The 14494-nt window shown below is 34.4% G+C and overlaps 1 protein-coding gene across 5 annotated transcripts in view; it reads right to left on the bottom strand.

The window, feature by feature from the left end:
• The window catches only part of LOC149775704 (RNA-binding protein Musashi homolog Rbp6-like), a 202698-nt gene that overhangs the window by 58548 nt on the left and 129656 nt on the right, over positions 1-14494 (bottom strand). For all 5 annotated transcript variants that reach the window (XM_089944434.1, XM_089944437.1, XM_089944436.1 and 2 more), the window contains exon 8: positions 3307-3389. In XM_089944434.1, the coding sequence (XP_089800560.1) occupies positions 3307-3389 (83 nt within the window). The remainder of the gene's footprint in view (positions 1-3306; positions 3390-14494) is intronic.

Raw genomic sequence — 14494 nt, 5'->3', positions numbered from 1 at the left:
CTCTCTTGCACTGAGTATACTATTTATATAAACTGGGTAGGATGCAATTTTTCCTCACAAAATTTGTCACATGTTCCAGAAAATAATAAGAACAGCAGCGATCACAACTACTACAACAACTGCACCCACTACAAGTAACAATAATAAACTGTAATCGTGGCCTAGGAATTACGAATCTCTCGTCATTGTTGCCAGGCCAATATGAGGCTAGTTGGACAATGGGTAATTTTACGGCATTTTTAAGTGCATCTATTTTTTACAATGATTATTAAAATATTGCTTAAGTGCTTGGCCAAGATCATGGGTACCTCTGGTACTGACTGACTTTGGAGTGAATTTTTTTTAATAAAAGTTTATCTTAGAGCAACCAGATGTAGATGCAGTAATAATTAAAATACCTCCAGCATGCACAATCAGCTATCATAATTTCTGCATCTGTCAGCAAAATAATTTGAAAATCTGGGCTATTTTTATACCACATTGTGTTGCATCATCATCATCACTTTCCTTGAAGCAGTTCTATGTAATTTTAGCAAAGCTAAGAGCAACTAAATACATCATCATGAACTAATTAAAGACAAAATAACATATAAACAAAGGCCAGAAAAATATACCTTTAAAATTTTGCAAACTTTAAGACGTGGAAATATTAGTCATGCATGTAACTTGTCGTGTCCACCAACCTGTGCACTATTTATTGTCCTGTATAATTACAACAAAGACACCAAGAAGCAAATAATAGCCCACAAATAATAAAACATGCTAAAACCTTGTTATGATGCGGATACAACCCGTGATAAAGGTTCATATTTTGAAACTATGAGTAATAATTTCAATGTACTGAATTTTGTGCCTGCAATGTTATGTGTAATCCATTGGATCAGATGGGGACCTTTCATTGTGGTGCTCAAACAGTTCTCGAAACATCACGCCTGCAGCAAATTAAAGTTCCTTACTTCATTAAAACATGCAGAGATATTGCCATTTGATGACAAGCACTTGCACATTGTTTGTGTCCGTGGAGTTCTAATGGTTATATATAGAACCAAATGATTTTATTCACCAAATACTGGCTGATGACAACAACTGATAAAGTTATTAAGTACATCAGATTATTGGAGATGGCAAAGTGTTAATGGAGATACCAGTGAGTGTTTTTGAACCCGTAAATGGTATTAAATACGAGTGACAAAGATGGCACAATTGTTAATCTCCCTTTCAGTGATATTCAAAATTAAATGAAGAAAGGGAAGAATACTGAGCCTAATTAAAAGTAGAATGAAATTTTCATTTATGTTTTTACCAATCATTTAGACTTGCAGTTCATATGCTACAAAACCATATATCCATATCTGGGTTAAGATAAACTGAATAAATATGGATTAAAAAAAATAAACAAAATTAAAATGTAAATATATTTCTTTTGAATGACTATGCCTGCACTATCAGACTATGGCACTGATGGATTAAAAAACCCAATACATTATGGAACAGACAAGTAACCTGGCATAGTAATCAGTCAACTACTGAGTCAAGATAAAGTAAGCTTGTTAGTGAAAAATCCTATTTTGGAGCAGATGTATCCAAAAGATAATATATGTGAGCTCTGGAAAATTGTACATAACAGTCACAAAGATCAGTTTCCCAACTTATTCAAGCCGACAAAGCTAACTATGCCTCTACTGAAGGAAGCAAAGAACAATATGCATTCACAGATAAGGGTCAGAAATCATTAAAAGATTAATGCTTGTACAACTTAAGTGATGCGTTTTAAAGATTTCGATTTCACTAGAGCTCAAAGAAAGTGGAACAGGAAGATAAATATTGAACTATGGCTGTTTTCTCCTCCCTCTTCATGTTTTCTATTTCCCCCTTATTTCCCTGTCAAAAAGGGAGGTTCACCCCTTAAGATAAAATCCTGGCAGCATATCTCTTTAAATTGTACACAAAGAACAAATTTGGAACTTCTCTTTCTAGGCAGAAATATTTAACCAGTGAATGAATGTACTGATGTTATAAATAAATTTAGCACACAGTAAGTGAGGGGACAGATTTCAAACTGCTCAAGTTTATCACCTTGTGTACATTAATTGCTTTATTTCTTGTTTTGAAGATAACATTGTAATGTCTTCCAAGTGAGACATTAAATTAGTAATAAGATGTTTCAAAGCATTCATGCCATGCAAAAGAAAAGGCATGGTGGCTAAAGCAAGTTAACTGAGCCACCATTAAATGGCCTATAACGTTGAATAAAACTCACTGATAACAGGTAGTTTGTTTAAAAGTATGTTTGTTATCTTGTCATCAACAAGAACTGCATATTAATGTCTATCTGTAATCTGAATATGGGATTAGATCATATAAATGGGCACCACCTACCTTCCAAAGCTGTAAAGACCATCAAGTTCATATGTGTATTGGTATTTATCATACTACAGGCTGTGTATTGTAAATCATATTGATACATACATAGCACAGGTGTATCATTTTACCTGTAATGAGGTAGTACCCTACTTCCAAGCTATGACTCATCAACATCATTTAGCACATTCCAAGGTGGGTGGTATTACAGAAGAAGAGAAAGATGAAGTTTTGTCTTACAATGATACCCAATGATATAGACTTTCTACTGGCATTACAAAAATACAGTGGAAAAAACTATTTTAAGACCAGATTTTGTAAGGCCAAAACTTATGTTGTGTTCATATTTTAGACTTTTTGACCTTAGATCGAAAAAAGACTAGTCCAAACTGCACATGGGAGATGAACCATCACAAAAAGTAGGACAACTTTGAGGTTTGGGGAGTAGAAGGGGCCAGGACATAATATGGTAGGTCCAGTAAGCACAACGACAACAACAACAAAAGAATGTGGAAAAAAAAGTATTATTTCACCCTTCTGCATAAGCAGGGACAAAATTAGCAACTTGAAAATGTTGTTTATACACCTAAGCATCTGGTAAAACAAAAATCTCTTGGAAACAAGTGTTTAAATGCAACCATAAGAAAACCTTAAATTGCATATCCTACCAAAATATCAGGTGAAAATTAGAAAATCTCCAGGGAAAAATAAGTTATCAAAGCTGATGTAATATCAAAAGGTACATCACAGTGCCCTTTTTGTAACAATGGTATGGTATCCTTCAGGTTCCATTCAACGCCGTTTCATAACAGTGTGCAAGATATAAAGAAAAAGCGAAATTACTCTGAAATCGGAGTATGCCATAAGCCCTCCATCACTATTTGTTACAAGCACACAACAAGCATTATTATCATCCCTTTCTAACACTTTAAGTGCAGAACTTACCATTTTCTTGTTGATTTCATGAAAATGAATTTCACAGACTTTGTCCACAATATCTTCACTTTCAAAGGTTACAAACCCAAAACCTAAAATAAGACAAGAAAAATATGATTGTGATATTGCATAAGTAATTACTGTCATACTGCACATCATGTCAACTCAGAACAATTGGTCAAAGAAACTTACAGATGTGACGTTGAAAGCTCTTTGTAGAAGGAATCAGCAATATATTAAATACATGAAAAGCAGATTTCATTCACAATTTCACCTTTCCTGAATAAGCATTGATTAAATCAAATGAAATCTGATGATCAACTTCATTGGCATTTCACCAAATATCATTCGCATCTAACCTTAAAATTAAATTTCTTTCTCTCAAAAGGAATAATTAAGCAAAGTGCTCTCAGTTATAAAGTGCTGATTCCTTCTACTCTAGGCAGGCTTTTTTGTGCCATATTCCTGATGTCCTATAGTTCAGATGTCCATTTCAAGTTTTAATCAGTTTCCAATAGTCCTGATCATGTCCATTTCAAGTTTTAATCAGTTTCCTATATTCCTAATGTCCTATAGTATAGATGTCCATTTCAAGTTTTAATCAGTAACTGAAAAAAAAAAACTTTAAATAAGATACACCATTCAATATTTTTTTTTAAACAAGCTAAATTTAACACTTAAAGTTGCCATGTTTTTGGTGTGTAATCAGTCAGTTTTTCATGTGCCAACAAGTCTGCCTACTGTTCTGTTGCTAGTTGTGCTCAGGAAGGTCTAGTTACATACCTAGTTTACAGCTCTTTAACATGTTTCTATCTTCAAGTGTGGATGGATGGACACTTAAAAGACTTCCACAATAAAGTACAATTTTTATGGGACCAGTAAATAAGGCCAATGAGGTAGTTCAAGTGAACATATGTCTCCTTCTAGTCAGTAAGATACACAACTAATCTTTTAAAATCCCTTAGTCACGGGCTAGTCCCTTGGTCATAAATTTTTGACAAGGCAAGAAATCCATGTAAAATTGCTCTTTCACAAGTAAGTGAAGGTTAACAGCACCTTCAGTTTCTAAACACAGATGGATAAAGCAATTTCAAAAGCTATAACACAGCTCAACATACAATCTAGATCTGGTAAGCAAACAGAAACTAAGAAGGACATTGTAAATAAGAAATTGAATGCAAGAGTACTCCAAAGTTTACTAGTATTTCATGACAGCTAAAGATTATAATTCAGAATGGATCAAAGAAAGCTTTTAGGGATAGTGCACTGGCTAACAACATCGAACTGCAAGTCTTCTACAAAACTGGAGAAATCCAAAATCTACAAGTTTCTAAGATCTAAAGTTTCCTTCCTGTGAAAATCTTTAATATGGGCTTTCCACAGAAACTTTTTCCCAATATCTTTAATAGAAAGAAAAAAAGGGTTTGAATAAAGACATTGGTAATGATATTTTAATACAAAGACATGAAAAAGCAACTATTATTTAAAAGTTTTTAAAAAGTTGCTCCATGCCACATTTATTTTGGGAGGGATATTTTTTAAACTTGAAATATTAGGATTTTTTTGGTTGACCAAGCGCAATGCAAGACTTCATGCAGTATCAAAGAATGGAATTAATCATGAGATCTGAAGAGTACTCTAAGATCTAGAATTAGCAAAGCTTGTTGTGGCTGCCTTCAATTATCTTTCTCCATAACTGATATGGCACAATGGCTTGAAATGAGAGAAAGGTTACAATATCTAATCTGGCTGCCCAAGGACATGAAGCATGCTTGCTACCCAAGTCTCATGCTAAACTTTACAAAAAATATATTAAAAAGTGCAGACTTTACTTTTGGATGCTATTGTGAAGTAGTTACAACGTGTCTATATGCATATTCAGCCCTCACCATTCTAAACTACAGGACAATAAGGAACCTGGCTCTGATATACTTAAGTATGTATATGTACATAAGCATTTTTAAACACAAGACTATACTGTAAATAAATTACTATCAAGTTCAGCTAGTCTAGTTAGTTCCTAACTAAAGTGTTTCTATACCCTCTGGGTGGGTTTTGAAGCAGCATCCAAACCACAATCCATTTAGTCTGGGCCTGGAAAATTGGAATAAAATGTTAAGTGCTTAGTTTCCTAAATTTAGGCTTTTGTTGACAACATAGTTTCTCTAATGTTTTAATGGACTAAAATAGAAAATAATAGAAAAAAATGTTGACATTTTCTGTATTTCGTATGTTCTCTAGTACCCAAGAAGTTAACTGGCTGAAAAGATTAATTTTACTTAAATATGATCTAACACATTCTACCTTACCTGCAATGACTGTAAATCTTGGGAAAAAATAACTTTCTTTGTGTCCCAAGACTTATATATACCAAAAAAATATAACATTTCTGATGGACACAAAACATATCAAGACCAAATAGGCATGATCAATAATGTCTCAGAGCAGTGGCTAGCTCTTTCAAAAACCAGGTCAATCAGCTGTTATAAGTAACTATGATTGTTTCTGTTATTATTTTGCATGTGCATATTTCGACCCTTTCTAAAATGAAATGAAATATACATAAATAGACTTCATAATTCTGGGGCTGGTGAGAGATTATCTGGGAGACCTCAGCTATGATGTACAGAATTTGCACAGTGCAAATCTTCCTTAATGTCACTTATATCCTGGTTTATTCCCAAACATATTAGAGGCAGATTTTGTTTTATTCATCGTTTTTACTAAATCATATTCTTCCAATTACATTTCAGCTAGCCATACATAGCTGTTTCACTTACTTTGATCCACACTCACGAATTACTATTTATCAGAGATCCTACAAGTGATGTAATCTATACGACGCTTAATTGTTTGAGCCATATATTCACATAACTGTCATATGTTCATGAACAAATGAATATAGATTGACTAAGATCATTAATCCATTTAGTTCTGTGATTTGGTTGAAAAAAGTCATAATTTTCCACAAACTGGCATGCTGGTTGTTTTGGCATCTCCATTGTTAATAATTAGCAGATTTGCATTTTTCATTTTCTGACAGCAAAACAGGCCAGTTAATTGTTTTAATGAGTTAAGAGGGAATTTTGCCTAGCAGCTTATACTAGTACTTTGAAATGCCATTACCTTTAACTCCATGACAGCACAAATACCGAAGAATCGTAAACAGGTAATTAAGGTTGCTTGCATTAAAGTAAACTAAAACCAAGTTTTTACAGTATTACAATTATTTTTAAAGCATTCTAAAAACAGCACAAATACCGAAGAATTGTAAACAGGTAATTAAGGTTGCTTGCATTAAAGTAAACTAAAACCAAGTTTTTACAGTATTACAATTATTTTTAAAGCATTCTAAAATTTGTCTATTGTATTTTGGGGACATTATTTAAGTTTAATGCAGTGGTACCTATGGTTTGAATCCAAGGGATGTACTTCATATAGTGCAAGTTATAACACCTAACTGTACATGTGGTGATGCCATACTGTAAACAGACACAATGTGAATGCTGAACCAAATAGTATTGTTGTTCACTGTTGTCTATACTGGGATAATATTTTATTGAGTTGGGCATTTACATTTTCAGTTCAAAGTAAAAACATAATTATTGGTGCACTGATACAAATTTCTAATGCAACAATGCATAAACAGTAGTAAACTTTAAACAACTGGGAGAGATTACTGTTATAAATGCACAAATGCAACCATTTCACTCTCACTTGTCATCATTCGATGCATCTGTTTAAGTACGAGTTTGCAATCAGGATTTTCAAGATGGCTAGCAAAGTGGATATATTGGACATCAGATCATCACCATTTTCATTTAGGTCAACTGGACATCACTAGTATTTTTTTTATAGTGAAAACCCCATACTGCTGTTACCATCCATTTATGAGTAGCAAGAACAAGATTTTCCAGATGTCTTCCATATTGGATTTCCAAGCAGTACCAATACACTTCTGTATTTACATATACTCAAATGAGTTGTCTTAGCAAATCTCATTTGAGCTATCATATCACTGTTTGTTTGTTAATGGTCTCATAAAAGTATTCTGATTTTCACTTCCCTTCAGTTTCATTTAACTTTCGTTTGTTTGAAACAAAATTATAATGCATTTATGTAAAATCTGGTTTTCCGTTGATGAGTTAAAGGGTCTTATTAAAAGTGTGTTTTATTAAAATAGCAAATGCATAAAACATAGAAGACAATAGAAAGTTTTTGTTAGCAGATTTTATTCCCACCCCCAAACTGTACAAAATTCATCCACTACTGGCAATGTCATATCAACATCATTTGTTTATATCTGCCACAACCAGAAATGTCATGTTTGCAAAGGTTGAACAATTGTCAGTGTAAAGAATCAGATCTGAGACTATTATGCACAAATGGTTATTAATCATGGAAACTTGGCAGCATCCTGAAGATTTTCTCTTTGCATTTGCCTTTCTTTTAGTTCGATCATTCATCATTCTGTCTTATGCATTTGTGTGGTGATTTTATTTGCACTTATTCATCATTCTGTTTGTGTTTATTCTGCCTTTTGTTTGTGTTCATTCGATGTTCAGTTTGCATTTGCTCTTCAATCGTACTGCATTCCGTTTTCATTCAGTGATAAAATATAAATTTCAGGATCAGTATCCAACCTATAATAGCAGTATGTCTTCAAATTGATGAATATTGGTAAAATTCCTTCAGGAATCTAACCATGATTTTAGACTTCATGGAATGTATGCTCTGATTGTAAGAATTTCATGCATTTACTCTTGGACAAATTGTGGGAATAATATATTGGTCTTAAATGAGGTTTAGCATGTATGCATGTCAATGAAACACTAATTAGCAAAGTGACATAAATAAGACAAGAACTGAAATCCATTAATTAAGCTGTGAATTCTTTTCAACCAAGAATCGATGGTGCTAGTGTCAGGAATGGAACATGTGCAAACCGACATAGCTAATAATTTACAACCCATAGTGGGATGTGATGGTTTGTCTAAGAGGTCCAACTATGTCATGGTTCCAGTAGGAATGTGAGGAGTAGCTAGAAAAGACATTTATGGAATAGTGCTGTGAGTATATATTAGGTTGCGAAGTGACCCTAGCTAACTTCTGCTGAATTGCTAGAGATGATATCTGAATTAAAAAGAGTGAGAATATTGTTTGATCACTGGAGAAGACACATATTTATGTTGCGTAATATATTTTATTTCAAGGAAAAATATAGCTCCATACATGTCTTGCAGTGAAAGAGAGTGCAGTCTACAACCAAGATGACTGATGAAATAAAGAGGTTAGAAGCAGAGAGAGAGAGAGAGAGAATGAAAGAAATACAATAATGTTGACCTAACACAGTGACTTGGAAAAGACTGCAAAGAACCAGGTGATGCTGACATGCCAGCAATTTGAGTTCAATCAGTCACTCAATTATATGATGAAACTTGTTCTATCAGTATACCAGAATGGCCAATTGAATTTTGCATAAATTGATTCCCAGTGTATCCCTGAGGGGTGCAAGAACAAGTAAAAAAATCTCCTTGCTGTCAAAACTGGGGGGTGGGGAGAGGGGACACATATTGAAAGAGAAAATAATTAATTATCAAAACTGGGGATCAAATTAAGAAGCTCAAATGTGGGTAAAGGGAAACACTGGATTTCATTTTCTTTATGTAAATGATTAAATTGTTATACTGTACATATGGGGGATTATGTTCTGTTCTATATCTCTGTACAGATCTCTCTTATGCCATCAATTAATTTCATATTTTATTTTATCGTTTACTCAATCCAGCCAACAACACTGGTCAATCATCTCCTTGGTAACAATAACCAAAACACCGTAAGGAGTGGATGATCACATGAAATTTCTTTTCAAATTTTCACCTTGTATTGTAGGTAAATAAATTATTTCTTGAATTTTATAAAGCTGGTTTTTGCTCTTTTTGATTACTTACAAGAATAGTGTTCATTCCCCCCTCATAGTAACCTGAACACAAAACCTAACTGAAGGTATGTATAGACAAAAGTAACCGTGTGCTACATCACATCTACAGTTGGGCATATAAAAAATACAGCTTCATAATTTTATTGGTCATTGTAAAGTATTTTTTTTTTGGGGGGGGATCAAAATTTATAAAGCCTTTTCTATCTTGTGAAACGAGTATTGAACTTAAGTTGTAACAGATTTCCTATGCATCAACATTTTACATTTCTTTAACACTGTTACAGAAAAAGTGTTGACTTTATATTTGGCAAGAGATAAATAAAGCAGAAATAGAATAAAGTCTTCATGAAGTGAATCAACTCTCTGTGGGTAAATATGACTGCTTTTTTAATTAGCTGGTAAGTTAATCAACTTTGTGGCCAAAGTGTTGTGAAGAAATCAGGGCATAAACGGTTTCTGGATCAGTAAAGTCTTTTAGAGAAGAGGGACGTTGTAAGGATTAAGACTTAAATAAAAGGGGGCCCTGAGTGGCCGAGTGATCTAAAGCGCTCACCGTTATGGATCACTGCCATCTCACCTCTGTCTGCATGAGTTTGAGTCTTATGCTCGGCTAACGTGGGTATGTGAGAAAGCCTGCCAGTTGCTTCTTGTGGGTCGGTGATTCTTCCCGGGGTTTTCCAGGGTTCTTCCTCCAGCAATTATACTTGCCGCCATGTTTAGCCTATCTTGTGCTGAAAAATGGCGCTAAACCCTACAACAATAACAACTGAAATAAAAGTGATAGGAATTATCACAACCTGAAGGCGCAAACAACGTTTTAGTGGTAAGATATTATTCTCATTTAAAAACAACTCCAAACAACATTCAGCCAAAAAATATTACATTTTCAAGGAACATCGTCATATCTGATTTGTAAAATAGTACTGGTTATCATTATTGAAGATCCTACAAAGAGAACATCCCAGGTTATTCACCAAATACTTGAAAATGAAACCAGGTGAATGAGAATTACAGTACTTCATTTTTAATCTACAGGAAATGAAACAGAGTCAAGTACATCTTCCTTTTCTTTTATCTTGCATTTAAAACTATTAAATTCTGAATGTTTGATACCTTGTTTGATACTGGAAGTTTAAGCATAAATTTGGCTCCACTGCCCAAGCCATCATTGAGACTAACCAAAAATATGGAAACATGTTGTTTCTGTTAAGCTGCTTTGCAAATGAAACCATAACACCTAGCAGCTTTGACAGTAACCACCTGTAACACTTCAGTGGAATACAAATAAATCTTAATTAACCTTCAAATAAAGCTGGGATAATCCTTGGCCTGTGTTATCCAAGAATTAGTGGAACAGAAACTGACTGATAGTGTGGCAACAGGAAACATGGATGTCTTCTTTTTGTGTACACTTTTGCATAAGGTGAGGGAATGTCGATCAGAAAATGATATTTTTTCATGTTATTAAGAACAAAGTAATGCATTTATATGTGATCATATAGTTATCATAATTATTCAATTTCTGAATATAAATAAAAACCTATGAGCCTATCTTACTCTCAAGGTGATGAAATTTTAACAGCTACTATCCCTGAGGAGCCTCTGATATGGTTCAACTTGGACATGAACTATGTAATGACTACTATCCTTGAGGAGCCTCTGATATGGTTCAACTTAAGACATGCTGCAGATATTTAACAACAGGACCATGAACAAGTTAATTAGGCTGGAACATATCCTTCATGTATGTCTACCACAACCCAACAGATCAAATTCATCATCTGACAAGCTTTTTCAACATTGGTTAGCATTACTTTAAGGGTGAAAAGGTTAACAGCTGGATACAAAATGCTGGTTTGTATTGAAAGTAGTCAAGTTGTATTTTGTACAAATGCCTACCCTAGTGGCCCAGTGATTAAGGTGTTGGACTTGGGGCCAGAAGGGTGCATTTTCAATTCACACAATCAGTGGCATGCCCTTGGGAATGGCACTTTACATAGCTAGACAAGACACAGCCTTCAAAAGCATTGCTGTGCCATAAACACAAATTGAAAAGAAACTAATACCATTTTAACAAGTGAAAATGACTGGAATTTTCCAAAGGTGACTAGGAATAAGGGCCTGGGCCCACCATCCTGGAACAAAATTCAAATCTAGCTTAATTTTTAGGACTACATTACTAAGAAATATTTACTAGAACAAGAGACCACTGCCAGAAGTGCTGTAAAATAAAACAAACAAGCTGAACAGAAATGTATTAATAGAACACAACTGCCCCACCCCAATGCCATCAATTAACCAAATTTAAAGCTTAAAGTCTTACCTACAGACTAACAGACATAGCAGTGTTTCCCCTAGTGGTACCAGATCAAGGTTAAAAAATCCCCTTGGCGTTAGAACAAAGGGTCAAATTAAAAATTTGGAGTCTTGATACATAAATAAGGGTAAAGGGAACGCTGCACAGGAAACACCATATGCCCCACACACTGCTGTGATAGTATAATTTTAAAAGCCTGAGTTAATATAATGTATCAATGGTTTATTCCACCTGAAATTTTTCATTGTAGAGATTTACAAAACTGTCTCCCAATACTGCATAACAAGGTGCCAATGTTGTCTAAGTTCTGTGTCCATGTAAAAGGAATCAATATGTCCTACAATGGAATCAATTTATCATCTGTGCAACTGTCCTGACTAAAGTTTCAATGTGTGTGTTTCCTATTGCACTGCCTTTAAAATTAGGGTAGAAGGTTTTGGGTTTGTTTTTTGTTACATTACAAATATTATAATTTTTAGTATAAATAATGCACTAAGCATTTAAAGTACTGCTAAACCAGCTAAATTAGATGCACAAATCAAAGTTGGGATTTTTTTTCTTTTCTTTTATAATCAAGGGCTGTGGGGGATGGGGTGGAGAAATGCTAGGAATGGCAACGAAAAACAGGATGCTTGCCATTCCTTTGATATTCAGCAAATAAATAAACCTCTAGTGATTATCTGGTTTCTTGGCAGCAAAACCCATTCTGGATAAATAATACAAGTAAATAAAATCAGCACAGTGATATAGGTAGGGGCCATATGTTTCTCTTTGCAGCGGTGACCTTGGTACTCTTTCTTGACCTTGATAGAAAATGAATACAAATCTTAGTTTAAACAAGTCATTCTGATCTCCCTTTGCCCAGTACAAGCCAAGTTCATCTTCTATTATGGCTATCAACTTCTTGTGGTTAATACCACATTTACTCCAAATCCCATGAAAAGAACGGGCAATGATTATAACAAAAGTTCACCCAAAACACTTCCGTTACTAGCCAAAAGCACCTGTGATCTGTTGGTAGCTCTAAGATGGTTACTGTAACCAAATACATTCAGAGTGGTGTTACAAATTTTCTCAGTCAAGACCAAGAGCAGATCCTCAGGGTAGAGGAGGGGAATGCTGATTGCATAAATTACTTGTCCTTTTTATGCAGAGAAAGTGTATATATAGTTATTTGTATTTGCTATGAAAAGTACATTTTGTTCTATTTTAAGGCATGACAATGAAGATTTCCAAGCTATGTTCCAGGGAAGGTGGAGAAAGCTACAGACCAATCCTGGCTACATGAATGATTTCACAACTGAGGAAACACCAATGTGGTCCTAATTCCATCAATGATATGTATGCCATAAATCAACTAGATTCCATTATGCTGCTAACAAGAAAAAGCGGTGTCACTGTGAATCTCACATGTTTGTACCAGTGACATACTGCATACACCCCTGTGTATGCACTAAGACCATGGTTGTGGATGCAGAACTCGTCCTAAGCAAAGAATAAACAAATGGAAACTACCTTAGTTTTTTCTGAAGAAAAATATAATATATTCCACCTGTGTTTATTGAAGCATTCATGCAAACACATAATGTTAAGTTAATGTGAGCATGTGGTGAAATTATAAAGAAAAGTTTTTCAATTAAAGATGGAGGAAAGAAGGTCCTCAACATGTGAGCAGGGTCTGTTATTGTCCTTAGGGACTTGCCCATACCACAGTATATGTCCTCCACAAAATGATGGAATATTAGGTAGCCTCGGAAGCCCTTCAAAGAATGAAGTTCTGAGGGGCGAAGAAAAGGCAACTAGACTGTTCTCTAAGAATGAAAGGAAAGTGGTAACATTGAGATTGTTAACACTAAAAAGGGACTACTAATTTGCAGAAATGTTAGTTGTCGACAGTCTGCACAGTATGGCTATGTGAAAAAGAATGAAAGGTTATATCCACCTTCTGCACATGACCATGTAACATACAGAGTGGTGTACAAAAGGGTCATACAGACTTTTCTCCACTCGGGGAGAATGTATTCACATCAGATAAACAGTATATATTTGGTATGAAACTAGATTAGCTAAGCAATATTGTCAGGCTCAGTAACTGCTGCTACTAAAAATGAATTTTCTGCATAAGTTACTTTATCTCTACATAAATCGGTGCAAAAGTAAAAAAAAAAAACAAAAAAGCCCCCATAAAAAAAAACATAATTAGTGTGCCACTCCAGCAAAGAAATGTTACTCCTTTTAGAAACTACTTGTGTCATGTTGTTTGATGCCTCGATGTCTCTCCATTTTATATCATTATGCATTTTCTGCTGATAAATCCATAAATTGAAAATAATTGTTTGATAAATACATACACTGTTATCTGTTGATAAATCCATATGTTGATCGTATATGTTGATAAATCCACACACATGCATAATTTTCCTTTTGTTGGGAGAAATACTGCCTAGTTTTGTTTTCCAATTCTTTAACCACCATACCAACACTAGTGCAGCATTTTGCTTCATTAAAGATCAGTCCCAGTCAGGAAATGAGGGATTTCAGACTTAGACAACTGTTGTCAATGTAATTACTTCCCATGCTGAAGTAATTTTCCTGTGGGGAAGGCATCATTCATTGCATTACAGTTACACCAGCCAGTGTCAGCACATTACACCTTTAGTTGTGTGTTGTGCTGTACACAGTTGTAGGAGTTTTTGGTTTTTACTATATTTATTGTGACAGTACTAACATTTCCACCAATTGACCAGATATCCATCTATTCTCTACCAGTTTTAGGATCATCCTGAGTAAAGCTCTTCGTAATGTGGACTAGGTTTTGGACAGAAGTCATGTTAAATAAAATAAATAAACATACATCATGCATGAATTAACCAATCTAGACAAATGAACAATTGGGGAACCCATTACAATTACATTCCTTTAAAATAAAAAATGTATAC

The sequence above is a fragment of the Sinohyriopsis cumingii genome, chromosome 19 (genome assembly GCF_028554795.1).
Source record: "Sinohyriopsis cumingii isolate HCF-2022 chromosome 19, ASM2855479v2, whole genome shotgun sequence".
Taxonomy (NCBI): Eukaryota; Metazoa; Mollusca; class Bivalvia; order Unionida; family Unionidae; genus Sinohyriopsis; species Sinohyriopsis cumingii.
The sequence above is the reverse complement of the archived record's forward strand: the minus strand, read 5'-3'. Positions and strand labels throughout refer to the sequence as shown.